This window comes from Mytilus edulis, chromosome 6 (genome assembly GCF_963676685.1).
Source record: "Mytilus edulis chromosome 6, xbMytEdul2.2, whole genome shotgun sequence".
Classification (NCBI taxonomy): Eukaryota; Metazoa; Mollusca; class Bivalvia; order Mytilida; family Mytilidae; genus Mytilus; species Mytilus edulis.
In genome coordinates this window covers 31,438,491-31,453,908 of record NC_092349.1, presented here as the reverse complement: position 1 = coordinate 31,453,908, position 15,418 = coordinate 31,438,491, and the positions used below count along the sequence as shown (strand labels likewise).

Sequence of the window (15,418 nt, the reverse complement as noted above, 5' to 3'; positions counted from 1 at the left end):
TTTTGTCAGTTGTTTTTGCATAGAAGTTTGAATGTTTAATCAGTAGTTTCTGTCTCAGTGTTACACAGGTACTCCTGGAACTGAAGAAATAACTCAGAAAAGAGGACAACCTAAAACACTGATGATCAAAACATTTATCAGCGGTGATAGTTTGTAGTATTATCTTATTTTGAAAGGTCTGAGTCAAGATCTGTCTCTGAGATATATGGGTGCTCCAAGAATGGAGTAAATAACTAAATGTGATATTACTCTCTGCTGATTTAAACATTTCTTTAGTGGTGCGAGATTTTAGTACTTTTTTTTGAGTGGTGATATGTTCTGTCTCTGTGTGACACAGGTGCTCTTGGAAAGGAGGGATTTACTTAGAGAAGAAAACAATATAATGATTAAAACACATTTCTTCAAGTATGTTATATTTACTTTTTTTGGGGTGAAGTGAGTTTGATAAAGTGAAGCATGTTGTAATAGTTAGTGAGAGTGTTTGAGTGGTGCAAGGGACACAGCTATGGAACTTTATTTGAGGTTAAATCTAGTACGCTTTGCTCATTAATGCAACTGCTATATGAAGTTATAAAGTACACAACCTATCTATTAATAAATAAAACTTCAGACAACCGTCAGCTTGGAGACAAACCGCCTAAACACCGAAAAACAATCACTTTTCTTTCAAATATTTTCTATTGTAATGCAAACAAATCCACATGAAAAAAAGGATTCATTTTAAGATGGAAAAACATGAAATTTAGGATTCCTATAATAAAACTCACCTTAGTATTAGCAATAAGTATACAGTTAGAATGTTCATGCTCAGAAGCTATCTCGTATTCATCCAATCTATCAGTCAGCTGTTTGACGAAGTGTACTACTTCCTCATGCCATGGGACATTCTGCATGGTTAAGCTAGAGGCTTTGGATTCTCCACAGTAAGTTACACCCTATGAAAAAACAAAATCGTTTTTGGTTTAAATGTGGTGGTTCATGAAGCAGTTTTTAACAGCTATTAACATTTAAAACAGTCTTTTTTATATTCTATATGAAAATATGTGTGTGCATATTCTATTGTACTGCATGAATAGATTTTTATCTCCTTTTATTCTAAATCTACCTGCAATCAGACTTATTATCAAAATAGAACTGGATAATCTATACATGCAATCAAAACAATTTAAAACTAATCATACTTTTCAAGTAAATCATGAAAAGAATTCTTTTTTTTTAAATGATTAACAAGGTTACAGGTTCAACCCAAAACAAATGTGACCCATCTTATTTTTCTGTATCAATGATTGCAACTACTTTTTTTCAGAATACTTGTATCACATTTACTCTCTTTATCTAGAATTTGAACATGACACATAATATATGATTAGTGTTTAACACCACTTTCCGTACTAATGGCTAAATATTTCATGGCAGTCAGTTTATACCAGTGGTAGAAGCTGGAGTGCCTAAATAGCACCACAACCATCGGCAGGAAAACTGATAATCATTGTCCATTAAGATTGAAGATGAGGACGCCAGCCAAGGCACATGTGTGGTTCGAACTCATAACCTCACTATTATCAGGCTAGTGATGTTGTAGTTAGAACAAACCGCCACCCACTGAGGCCTCATCATGACACTTCATTATTTTGCTTATTTTCTTTCATTTGAAAAACAACAACACCCTATTGACCTAAGTTTTAGAAATAAGTTTTGAGTGTCTATAGTTTTCCTTGTCATAAAGTATTACACCTAACACTATTATTTACCTTAATTTCTATAAAATCAGGTTTTCCGAGTGACACTAAATCAGCATAATTATCAAGTTCATCAGTATTCCATGCTTTTACTAATGTTAATCTATACACAGTTCTTTGACGTTTAGCACTAAGAGCTTTTAAACTCTCTATAAATCTTTCCCAGAAGTCTTTGAATAATGGACGATCTATTTTCTTTAGACTTTCTTTCGTACTGGCATCAATACTGACATATAACTGAGTGACGGGAACCAGATTGCTGAAATAATATGTATCAAGTTAGAAGGTAAAATAGCAATAATATCAAACTCAGAGGGATATTCTAATTGGAAAGTCCCTATTAAGCAAATGGCAATATAAAAAGCTCAAACACATCAAACGAACGGATAACAAATGTCATTTTCCTGACTTAGGACAGACATTTTTTCTTGGATAGAAAATAGTGGATTTAACCCTGGTTTTATAGCTAGTTAAACCTCTCACTGGTATGACCATAAATTTTTCGCCTGCTTTCAGGTGAAAATTAACACACGCAAAGCATCACGAATTGAAGATAGCAAGAATAAAACTTATATAAATGCTGACTTATTCCATACCTAATTGCATCAGGAAATTGTGCATTAGTAACTAAGAAAGATGAGATGCCTTTTCCATGCAGTAGTTCTATAAATTTGTTGATTTCTGGGTACATGATTGGTTCTCCTACTAAGGACAAGGCACAGTGTTGAGGTTCTAAACCTTCTGCAAATCTTTCTGCTTTGACTCCAGGGACACCTGTATATATACAATGGATAACAAATGATTAAGAAGTATTCAAAATATTACAACATGTCTGTTCTAGATTCCACTACATCTTAGACGATTTGTGGTCAATCAGTGAACCAGGGTGTAATATATACCGTATAGAGGGTTACTTTCACGGAGTGTAAATTTTTGCTTTTTTTCGCAGATAGAACAAAATCGCGAAATTTTATTCCCGTGAAAATTACCGGCTACGGTAGTATACAACTGTTTCCCTTAAAGTAGCTATATATAGGGAAATATGAATATTTGTTTACCAAAGAACATTTGTAATTCCCGCAGGAATCTTCCAAGAAAAATATATTTTACATTCTAATTGAAGCATTGTTGATGTAGAATGTTATGTTTAAAGAATTTATTGATTCTATTGTCCAACAAGCAATGACAAAACAAAACATAATGATCATTTAATGTCTTGTTGAAAGATAAAATGAATCCTAATATCTTTATAACTCTGAAAAATTAAATTGTAAAAAGACATGTCATGCACTGACCTTTGAACTGTTTGATTAAGCCCACATGGTTATCTAGAGCTCCCTGGAAAACAGTATTTGCATCGTCCATCTTCCATCTCCATTCTGTACCAACAGGATTAGTATGATGTCTGAAAAAGGGGGGAACACCATGAGATCAATATGCATTCCTTCATGGTTTGAAAAAATTCAAAAACAATAAATTTTAATCTTCAAAACTGATTTACTTGTTTCATACACAAGTGTTATCCAATGTGAAAGACAAGAAAGAATTCTCTGTTTAAGCAAGTATCATATGATTGAAATAAAAAAAGTTTAACTGAGAATTATTGCTTGAAATAATAATTTTAGTAAACAGGAAGTTGACAAGCAATGGACGTGAAAATGCATCACAAGATAGATGTTGATACATGAACAGACATATGTTTAAAATGCTACATCAGACATTATTGACATTATCGAGAGGGGGCAGGACCTTTTTCGGGACGTTGGGATCAGGTGTTTTTAAGTCTGGATTTTGTGATTGACCCTTTCAGGATCTGGGATTTCTTTTATTGAACTTCAGGATGTCAGGATTTGATATTTTAAAATTCGGGACCTCAGGATTTCATGTTTTTAAGCCCGTGATTTCGGGATCAGGACCCCTCCTATCCCTTCTCATTATTAAGTATCACTCTTCCAAAAATATCTTAGCCAAGTGGCCATCCTTTTTTATGCAGCACCTACCTCCAACAAAAGACACATTTATTTGCACAAGCCAGACTGGGTGTAGTTTCCATACATCTGTGACTCTCTATACCATAAAACGCATGCTTGTAACAACCTCCTCTTCCTCTTAACATTGACTGAAATTAAAAGCATTGAGATCATATAAGTGAGGAACCTGATGTTCATTTGTTGTCTTTTGTTGATTTGGTTCATAAGTGTTTTTCATTTCCCGTTTATATATAGATAAGATCATTGTTTTTCCTGTTTGAATTGTTTCTTACTAGTCATTTTGAGACCCTTTATAGGATGCTGTTCTGTGTGAGCCAAGGCTTTGTGTTGAAGGCCTATAATTGTTTACATTTTGGATGAAGAGTTGTCTCAATGGAACTCATACCACATCTTCATTTTCTATTAAAATTTAGTACATTTAATACTAAATATTTTTCTTGCAGTAAATAAAATGTTAAAAACATTATTTCATATAATGTCAATCATTTTATAAATAAGAACTAAAACATCCAAGGTCATATAGTGATGTATAATATATTGTTGCTAACTTCTTCTCTGGTTGACAGTTGTCTCATTGGCAATTATGCCACATCCTTCTTATTTTTATATAAGCAATGTCTGTAATTCTAAATTTATTACCTTTGTCCATCTACATAGCTTGACCCCTGAGTGTGACCCTATCAGCCTGTATCCCTGTTTCTCTAATGCCTTCTTTAGCATAGGTGTAACCATTTCTCTAGGTTCACCAGTTGACTGTGCTGATTCTTCTTTCTTTCTTCTTACCTTCAAACAAATTGGTCATTTTTTAAAAGGGCGTTGGTCATTTGGATAAAACTTAAAAGGGCATTGGTCAATTGGCTAAAACCTTTATTAGTTACATGAAATATACATAGGTGATTGACTGATTTCTAAGTGATTATAATATATACATGAAATACAATAATTGACTTTTGATTAAGTTGATACAATTTGTTATCAACCCCAGAGATATTATATTCATTGAGACTTTTATATTTCAAAGCCTGGATTGGTTTGATCAGGAACATGGAATTCACTAAACACTATAGTCAATGGAACATAATATCATTATCTTGCCAGTCACTTAAGGAGGTAGACCTAGGTTAAGGGAAATAACTCTTAAATCATCAGTACATTTGTGTCAACCATTTTCAAAAATATATTCTAAGCTTCTAGGTTACATAGATTATTTCCAATCTGTTTCAGGTAAATGCTTAAAAACATTGATGAAACTTGACTTTAACAAACACATAAGTGATTTAAAGAGTTATCTCCCTGAACCAAGGTCTACCACCTTAAAAGCAGAAAACTACAACTATTTCACAGCTGGAGCAAGATGCTGTTTGATGTTGGCACTTAAAATATAATTCATGATCTTTACAATCCCCATAAGGAACTGGACTACTGCTATTCCCCACCTTAAGGCACAGGAGAGGACAGTGTTCTTTGAGCTTGACTAAGTGAAAATCAAGGACTTAAATATGCCATTAAAAGCCTAAAATCACTATTTCCCAAATACAGTCGACTCTCATTATGTCGAAGTCAGCCGGACCAGAGAAATATTTCGAGATACACGTAGTTCGACTCAAACGAACACCGGAAGTTCGACAATCTAAGGGACACAACTCTTGTTTAGCTTGGTAAAGCTAAAATAAATCCGGGTGAATATGACAAGGGGATCGATATTCTAGTATCAGATCGATGTATTTGTATGTCACAGTCTTTTATTATTACAATGACTGTTATTTTTATTTATTCAAATGTTTCAATTAAAAAAAAAATCCTATGGCTTTTCCAAGAGAGTAATTTCCAATCGACAGTTTCGTAATTCAGGTCGCTAATAGCTGACAAAATTGTTTATTCTCGGATACAAGAGATTTAAGAAAATTTTGATTTCCATTTTGTTTTATCTCACTCTTTGTTTTCAAAAGAACATATAATAAGATTAAAGACGCCGTTTGAGTAGTTTTTAGGTGATCATCAATGGAAGCCATAATCCTCACTTTATACACACCAAAGCTCATTAGTGTAAATCACAAATTAATTGTTTTGTAAACAATTAAAATACTTTTTCATGAACATTAACAATTTATCACTAATTATTTATAAAAATTCTATAAAAGATAATCTTTGGAAAACACTCATGGAAATAGCATGTCATAAATCAATACAGTGGTCAGTGACCGGAAATTTAATTTACACGTGTATTGTCAGATTAACTCTTCAATCCATTTAAATCCCGGAGGTCATGTTTTGACATATGTGTATTAGTTCGAGATAAAAAATGATTTTTGAATGCTTTTGTTAACCTTGGGACCGTAAATTTAGTTCGACTCAACCGAAATTTCGATTCATCAGGAGTCGAATTACATACTTTTGTATGGAATAAAGTTCGGGACCACGTGAAAACTTCGACTCATCCGAAATTTCGAGACAACGAGAGTTAACTGTAACTATTTAATAATATCTAACATGTCCAGTATTAAACATACTTTTGCTTTTTTCATAGTTTGCATGACTTTGCCAAGATCCTCTAGATCTACGACCCCATTGGTTGTCTGTAATGACGAACCATCTCCATCCTCATTTAACAATTCCTCAGCATTGTCTTCCTCTTCTGTAGTTGTCTCATACAGATCCTAGATGGAGAAAAAAAATTGATATGATAAGTGGCACAATAATCCAAAAACCAATCCCAACCTTCATTTTGTGGTATGGTACCTTGTGTTACAATTTCATAGAGATTCATTCACTTTTTCTCAAGTTATGTTTGGAACCAGATGTATTGGTCCTCAACAATGATGTAGACGATGAAGACAACAATGTCATACCATAATATGATCCGATATTGACATATATCATCATCCTAACACCATAAATTTGTGAAATTAGTTATCAAAAATACCAGGATTATAATTTAGTTCGCCAGACGCGCGTTTCGTCTACATAAGACTCATCAGTGACGCTCATATCAAAATAGTTATAAAGCCAAACAATACAAAGTTAAAGAGCATAGAGGATCCAAAATTCCAAAAAGTTGTGCCAAATACGGCTAAGGTAATCTATTCCTGGGACAAGAAAATCCTTAGTTTTTCGAAAAATTCAAATTTTGTATCAGAAAATTTATAAAAATGATCACATTATTGATATTCATGTCAAAATAAGCTTTTTCCTTTTTAAAACAGTCAATAGAGATGAGGATAAGGAATTCTTGAAGCATCTACTGAAATTTGTATATTGATGTTGTTTTTGCTTTGTAGTTTGTTTTTGTTTTTAAGTTTTTGTTGTTTTTTTCTACTTCATATAGACACAAAGAAAATTGTACTCAAAAGAAAAATCTTAAGCTTGACAATTTCATTGAGACTTCCATGTAATAGACTATTAGCAATAACTAACATTAGTTTGGGAAGTTTTATCAATATCGTGATCAATTATAATTATATGAATTACCTCCCCTTCTTCCTCTTCCTCCTCCTCACTACTACACTTTCCCCCATCTTCTTTACATTTACACTTCCCATCACATGTTTTCTTGCCTGTCCCACAGGTATCTGTCACAGCTGTATCATCATCTTTTACTTTCTTTGATTTCTTCCAAAACTCTTTCTTCCATGCCGTGAAATCCTTCTCCATTCCTGAAATAAATATGGCATTAAAAGTGATAACTTTTTTTTCAATTTGGAGATTCATTCATTTTGTTGATTTGATTGCAATTAATATTGTATTGACATTACATATTGACAGTGAATCAATGTACCTTTTTTGATCGAGTTAAGCCTGCCAATTGATATTTTATCGTGTGTTTTTCTATGTTGTGATGTTATGCTATTGTTTCAGAAAAGGGAGAAGGTTTGGATCCATTAAAACGTTTAATCCAGCTGCAAATGTTTGCACCTGTCCTAAGTCAGGAATCTGATGTACAGTAGTTGTCGTTTGTTTATGTAATTTATACGTGTTTCTCGTTTCTCTTTTTTTTATTTTATATAGATTTGACTGTTGGTTTTTTCGTTTGAATGGTTTTACACTAGCAGTTTTGGGGCCCTTTATAGCTTGTTGTTCGGTGTGAGCCAAGGCTCCGTGTTGAAGGCAGTACATTGACTTATAATGGTTTACTTTTTTTTAAATTGTCATTTGGATGGAGAGTTGTCTCATTGGCACTCACACCACATCTTCCTATATCTATATAAATTATATTCAGAAATGTTTTCTTAATTTGGTGCCTGTAACCCAGTGGTTGTTATTGATTGCTATCTGTCATAACTGTTTTTCATTTATTGTATGAGTATAAATCAGTCTACAGGTTTTGATTTTTTGACTTTTTTCACATTTTCTCATTCTGGTATTCTATACAGTATGTTGTAGGTTGTACTATTAACAATTCATATTCAACTTCTTGCCTCTGGTATTTGTTGGAGTTCATCATATCTAAAGGAAAGTGGTGGATATTTGTTTCCGTGCAATCACACCACCTCCCCCTATTCATCTATCAATAAATGAGATTCTAATTCAGTTTGCATTTCTGTGTCGAAAGGATAAATCGGAAGTAAACTAAAAGCAGTGTATTACATAATTGTAAACATTTTCCTGCTTACCTCCCTTCAAACTTTCTGCTACATTTTCATCACCTAAACCAACAGGAAGAATTGGTTTTGCTGATAATTCTCTGAAAAAGCGATCAACCTTCTTTCCAACCTGTAAAAAAGTCATAAATAAAATTTGAACTTGTTACTAATATTTCACAGCAAAAATCAGTTTATGAATTCGCTTTAAGAATTTATTCAAGGGCTGTTACAAAATTAGATAATACTAGGGGCATGGTTTGCATCTTTTGATAATCCTACAACATTATTATATATTTATTATAGAAAATAGATATCATTATGTTAATGTTTGTAAATTAAAATCAAAGCACCAAAGGGTGCTATAGGCAGTTAATCAAAAACACAAAGGAAAACTTGGCCACCTTCAGATGAATAGTGTAAAGAATTAGTCAAAATATTTATCTCGGGCATTGTTCTCAGCTATTTCTAAAGTATCAAATAATGCTTGTACAGTAATGTTTATGTTATGCAATCCTACCACTTTCAAAAGTTATATCCAATTTATATTGATAAAGATTCAATGTCTGAGATTATACATATACACTGTCCTATGTTAGGGGGGGAGTTTTGTGCCAGTTAAGATGTTTAAGCCGCCACATTCTGTATGTACCTGTCCATAGTGAGGACCCACTAATGCGGTGATTGTTGCTGTTTATCATATTTATTTTTCATAATTGTTTTGTACATTTTTTTAAATTTTATTAATTTCTTGTGTATACTTCTGATTTTAGTATGATGTCCAAGTTATTGTAAATGCTCTTTTGTTCCGACGTTGGAAAGTTCCAGGCGGAAAGAACTAACTAGTCGAAAAGTTCTCCAGAACTTATTAAATACATTGTAGTTACTTTGTTCTTCCTCTGGTTTAAAAGTTCCACCTGAACAAGTGACAAGTTGAAATAGTTTACATTTTTGTTATCATGGTTATTGTGTTAAGGGGCCAGCAAAAGCAATCCTTTGGGTGTAGGAGTTTCTCCCTGCATTAAAGATCCATTAAATTAAAAAAAAACCAACAACACATTTTAAACATAACTCTTTAACATACAAGAAACCTTTTACATCATTGGCTCAGAAATTTTTATGATGATGATTAATCAAGAAAAAAGGTTTTGAGTAACTGAAACAAAGTGTTATGTAGCGTGCCCACTATGTTCATATTGATTGAAAAAAAATATCTAATTGACCGTGACATTATTTAATAAAGCAAATGACATCTATTGCTTAACCCGTTCACCGATAGCTGCCCAGACAGAATCTACTCTGAGACGATGGCTTCCCTGACTACTATTACTCAAGTGCGAGATCTTCACAATAACTGTCAATAAAAAATTGTCTGTAGTTATTTGTGTCTCTATTTCATTCACTTACACCATGTTCACAGTTTTGTTCATGTTTTGATAATTTTTTCTTAATAAAATATTCAAATTTTCGGCATTATCTGGGTGAAATTCTCAAAATTCTGCTCTTTGACCCAAAATTGTAATTTTTTAACCCAAAAGGGTAAAATTTTAAATTTTTTAATGAGGCTGTACAAATTCCTAACGATATCCATGCCAAGTGTTTTGTACATAAAACGTCATTTTATGTAAAAAGGGTTTACTAGTTTAGCTTCAATTCTTCCATATTCTTAGAAAAAAAATGTTCCTTCAATTCAAATTCTTGTAAATTCGGTAAATTTCCTCTAATTTTGACACGGTTTTCAACAAACAGAAGGGCCATGTTTACACTTTCATCCGGGTATTCAACAAAGAAAGATAACTCATGTTTGCACTGTTTTGAGCGGGAAATATAAAAGAGGTATTCCGATCCAGGTAAAACGGGACTCATTGTCATACCTGCCAACTTTTGAAAATGGCCATGGGGGTTTTTGTGCGCGGCACCATTTTTGAGGGTAGAAATTTTCGCGGCATTTTTCCGTGTGATGATTTGGCTCCTAAAAGTGTCTGACATACTTCTTTTTTGGGGGTGATAGTTGAAGATGCTATTATAAACCTATCTTTTTTTAAATTGTTTGATTGTTGTATTCTTTTTGTTGAGATAAACACCAGTAAGATGACTTTATGTTTGTCTGATACATTGTCAAGAAATAAAAAAAAAGTAATAATTTTAATAATTTAATAACAAAAAAACCAACAATATATGAGGGTCTGGAAATGGGGGGGGTCTGTTGTTCTGTAAACATTTAATTTTCACCCCTTTTTTCTCAAATCTTCAAAAAATTAACCTCTTTTTTTTCTAATCTTCAAAAAATTTGACCACGCATTTCTCCAATTTTCATTTTTTTTGCCCGTTATTCCCTTTTCATTTTTTAAGGGCATTATATTCTTTAATCATTTAACCCCATCCAAACCCTCATATATTATATAGATCAATATCACAAGCAGTACTAGAATGTTTGGAGACATCATTAAGGCCACCGTGGTCAACTTTAAAGTCTCTGTTGCAAACTTTACAAAAGGCATGTGACAATCCTAACGTTGATTTAGACAACCAGCCCCTGTACTTGACATCATTCTCCCATTTCTCTAAGTATTTGCACGAAGCAGCACGCTTTTTTTTCTTAGGCGGTGACAGAACTATTTTGCAAGTGATAACTCGCCCATCATGATTCCAATTTTTATAAATTTAACACCCAAGCTAAAAAAAAAACAACTCAAAATTTCGATTCTTTGATTGTTTACTATGCCGACATTAATCAACTGGTGAATGCGTGATCACTAAATTTTGATTGGATGAAATTTGTCAGACACGATTTGTCTCCCTTGGGAAAACTTTCAAAAGTTCAAAATCGGGAACAAAAATATTTTTCGTGTAAAACGATCACGATCGTGTAATCGGGACAGAGGGTCAAAATCGTGTAGTACACGCCTAAATCGTGAAAGTTGGCAGGTATGCATTGTCAGCTGCCTGAAGCGTGAATCCCAGTAAACCAGGACTCATTGGCGAAATCAATTCAGTCTTAATTTTCTATAAAAAATTTTAAATGAATATTATCAATAGAATAATATTTCAGCATAAAAAAATTTATGATACAAAAATCTATAACAAAGGAGTATGTTCGATATTAAAGGCCCTCAAGCATTGTCAAGATGGGTAATAAGCTTACTGCATTGTAATTTTCTGTGTACAATGAGTTCCCTAGTCCAAAGACAGCATAATGAAGCTCTTTCAGCAGTGCCTTGGGGATTCTGAAATCAGTTGAGCTTTCCTCTAACCATTTACAAAACCATTCAGAGCCCTCTGGTGGTGTGCCATCGGTGTAAGTGGAGATGAATAAGACAACCCACACACCATTTTCACCCTGTAATGTAAAACATGTAATATTGACTATTAATATTGAGGAGCATACCTGTAAAGGTTTACTTTTATAAATTGTGAATTGGATGGAGAGTTGTCTAATTGGCACTCATACCACAATTTTCTATATCTAGTCACATATTTCTATCAGATATGACTTTTATATAATATATAAGCTGTTTTTCTGTGATAGATCAGTTTTAAAATGTAAATCATCCAGATGGGTACAGTTGAGAACACTGAAATCTAAAGTCTCATGAACAATCACAATTGCTGTGTGTATATCACACAAGGCAGCCTACGGTTACCAATAAGTTTCTTTGGGTATCAATTGTTTTGATATCTAATTATATATAATGTTCAACTTGAGTAAGAGAGGTTGTGGGTTCAAACCCAAGCTGGAGCATACTTTAGACTTAAATTAACATGTTCTTGTCCTGAGTATGCTAATTAATTTGCCTTTGAATGTTAAGCAGCCAATTATCATCACCAACATCAAACTAACAAATAATGATGTTTATTTTCTATCACATACCTCTGTAACCAGATTATCCTCTGGATCATACGTCTTTAAGTCTATCACCTCTGCCTCATGACCTCGTTCTGTAGCTTCACGACAAAGATTATCTGCAAGGATCTGAGAAAAAAACATTGCATATGAATGTAAAAATCAATAAATCAGGATAATTCATATAATGTGGATTCTTTCATTTTCATGGGCAACCTATTTCATTTTCATGGGCAACCTAATTCATTTTCATGGGCAACCTATTTCATTTTCATGGGCAACCTATTTCATATTCATGGGCAACCTATTTCATTTTCATGGGCAACCTAATTCATTTTCATGGGCAACCTATTTCATTTTCATGGGCAACCTATTTCATATTCATGGGCAACCTATTTCATTTTCATGGGCAACCTATTTCATTTTCATGGGCAACCTAATTCATTTTCATGGGCAACCTCTTTCATTTTCATGGGCAACCTCTTTCATTTTCATGGGCAACCTATTTCATTTTCATGGGCAACCTATTTCATATTCATGGGCAACCTATTTCATTTTCATGGGCAACCTTTTTCATTTTTGTGGATTGAGGAATTATAAGGATTTGTAATGTTTGGCTTGAGAATTGGCACAACTTGAATAATAATGAACCCACAGTTTTACTTACATTGTGATTCAACACACACTCAAAACTTCTTTTTTTCTTCAAAATTTTAGCACAAACAGGAATCTTTTATTATTTGTTCTGTACCATCAGTATTGATTATTGTTTACGTTCCAAACCATATGAGTATTTGGACCATACTCGTATGATCATGACCATATGCCTATACTCATATGGTCCAACCGTATGTGTATGTTCAGACCATATGAGTATAATACAGTCGAACCTTGTTGTGTCGAACTCGGTTGTGTCGAAAACTTGGATAAGTCGAAGAAATTTCTCGGTCCCGGTAAATTCCCATTTGATCAATTCATAATTACCTCTGATGAGTCGAACTCAGTTGATTCGAATACTCCGTTAAGTCAAGTAAATTTTATAGTCCCGTCGAAGTAAAATAATGTAAATTGACCCCGATGTCTCGAACTTTGAAAGTAAAAATTTTCGAAAGATGCAAACCTAATCATAAAATTCAAATTGGATGTATTTTTTATGTCAACTAATCATTTCTAAAAGAGATTAAAGCTGAGTAAACATACTTGTTTGTATAACAGTTAAAATGACATGTTTATGGTGACCGCTAATTAACACCTTTGTTGATCGTTCAAGCGGGATGTTAGTATGTTGAACATTTTTCACCTGAGATAAAACGAAACGAATTTAATTGACCCAAGCCGAGATAAAATAAACCATTAGATTTTAAACTCATTAATTACCATAGATAAAAGGATTAGGACAATTATAATAAATTCATGATAATTTAATGTTGAGCAGACGAACTCATCAGAGACCGTTCAGAACTTATTTCGTGCCGCGAGTGATTTCATAATTTATAGCGGCTGACCTTTGTAAATATTTGTGTAGACTATTGATTTTATTTGTGCATGATTTGTACCTGTACTTGTGTTTTTAATTATTAGGAAGGACCAAAAATGTAGATTGAATACACAATCATACAGTGTCTTATTGAGAATAAAAAAGGCACACTGTTCATTGTATCTAGTTTACACAAATCTCATACCGTATTTCATGCATTCAAAATTTCTGACAACACACTCGACCTCGGATGAGTCCAACCTCGGATGAGTCGAATACTTTGGTCCGGTCCCTTCGACTTTGACACAACAAGGTTCGACTGTACTTGATTGGTTATTAACGGGCCGGATCATACTCACCATATAGGTATATCTTTTGAAATTACATTATAAAAGTTTCAATAATACAAAAACTTTGTTACATGACAATGTATTATTTTTATAATTCAAACACTATGTAAAAATAAAAAAAATGATGCCATAGTTAGTTTTCATTGCTATTTACATTCTTGCATTTAGGCTTAGTGTGACATTTACTTCCACATGGTATCATAGCTTTATTGCATTTACAAGTCTTGGTGTGCACAATCCTTTTCATTTCCATCTTTTGTTTGCGAGTGAAAAGCTAGCCTTTTTAAGTCGACATATTGGCATTCACTCGTAATAACAAATCGGTAATGACCATCGGCATAAAATGTGCTTATTATAGTTTTGACATTAAGTAAGGGCTATTCCAGAAAAAATTGTATGGGGGGTTTGGAAGGCAGTTTTTGTCAGAACCCGCCACCCAGACAATTGTAATTTAGAATTATAGTGCATTATACTGTGAAAAGTTGCTCTGATACCCATCACCCATGTATTATTAATACAATGTGCCTTTCAACACCCCCATACATTTTTTTCTGGAATAGCCCTAAGCAAAATTAACTATGTGAAACTTCTAATTTTTATTTTAGCTAATCTTTTTATTATAATATAATAATAAAATTACCTATAGGATAGCATCTTTTTAATGAATGGTCATACCATATGAAGTGTTTAGAAGTATTAAAAGTTGCAGGCATTAAAAGTAAACTGTAACAGAGTGTTAATTACCCCGACCATAAACATATGGTCGGACCATATGAGTATATACCCATATATAGTCATGACCATAGGTGTATGGTCAAAATACTCATATGGTCCAGAACAGTTACACTGATTAATATTTAGAAATACATACATTCTAACATAGATAGAATATAACGTACAATAATTGTTGTTCACAGTTTGTGAAATTTCTTATTTTACTGTACACAAATCACAGGCTCAAATGCTCAAGATTATTGTTTTCAAAATTGAAATGAAGTAACATTAAGGGTCTTGCATAACTTAACCTGCCCCTCATATTACAATGTATTAGCCACAAATTTATTTAATTTTGGAAAACCTATCAAATAATCCAAACCTTTGCATTTCCAGTTTGTGTTCCATAGAATATTTTTATTTTCCTTTTTTTTGTTATCTTCTGTCTGCTGATAGAGTTAAGTTCTACCACTTTCTCATTTGTTATTGGTAATTCTGTAATTTTCTGATCTTTAACTTTCTGAAATATCAAAAAACAATCATTTACATAATAAAAGGTATACAATTTTTGTACATGTAGGTAAGGTATTACTGAAAATGCATAATTAACAGCGCCTGGTGATGATTCCTAGCCTGATATGTTTTAGTCTTTCTTGGACCTTCTTCAGAAGCAGAATGATGGATTGATAGTGACAATCTGTTTATATACATGTAGTCACAACACTA

The 15,418-nt window shown here is 33.0% G+C and overlaps 1 protein-coding gene across 3 annotated transcripts in view; it reads right to left on the bottom strand.

Annotated features, from left to right (window-relative positions):
• LOC139527517 (S-adenosyl-L-methionine-dependent tRNA 4-demethylwyosine synthase TYW1-like) overlaps positions 1 to 15,418 on the bottom strand; it is a 43,479-nt gene that overhangs the window by 24,772 nt on the left and 3,289 nt on the right. For all 3 annotated transcript variants that reach the window (XM_071323021.1, XM_071323023.1, XM_071323022.1), the window contains exons 3-14: positions 15,075 to 15,212; positions 12,179 to 12,280; positions 11,453 to 11,647; positions 8,341 to 8,440; positions 7,199 to 7,383; positions 6,241 to 6,387; positions 4,370 to 4,513; positions 3,740 to 3,858; positions 3,035 to 3,144; positions 2,336 to 2,513; positions 1,752 to 1,998; positions 768 to 935 (exon numbers count right to left, since the gene is read on the bottom strand). In XM_071323021.1, coding sequence (XP_071179122.1) covers positions 768 to 935; positions 1,752 to 1,998; positions 2,336 to 2,513; positions 3,035 to 3,144; positions 3,740 to 3,858; positions 4,370 to 4,513; positions 6,241 to 6,387; positions 7,199 to 7,383; positions 8,341 to 8,440; positions 11,453 to 11,647; positions 12,179 to 12,280; positions 15,075 to 15,212 — 1,833 coding nt within the window. The remainder of the gene's footprint in view (positions 1 to 767; positions 936 to 1,751; positions 1,999 to 2,335; positions 2,514 to 3,034; positions 3,145 to 3,739; positions 3,859 to 4,369; positions 4,514 to 6,240; positions 6,388 to 7,198; positions 7,384 to 8,340; positions 8,441 to 11,452; positions 11,648 to 12,178; positions 12,281 to 15,074; positions 15,213 to 15,418) is intronic.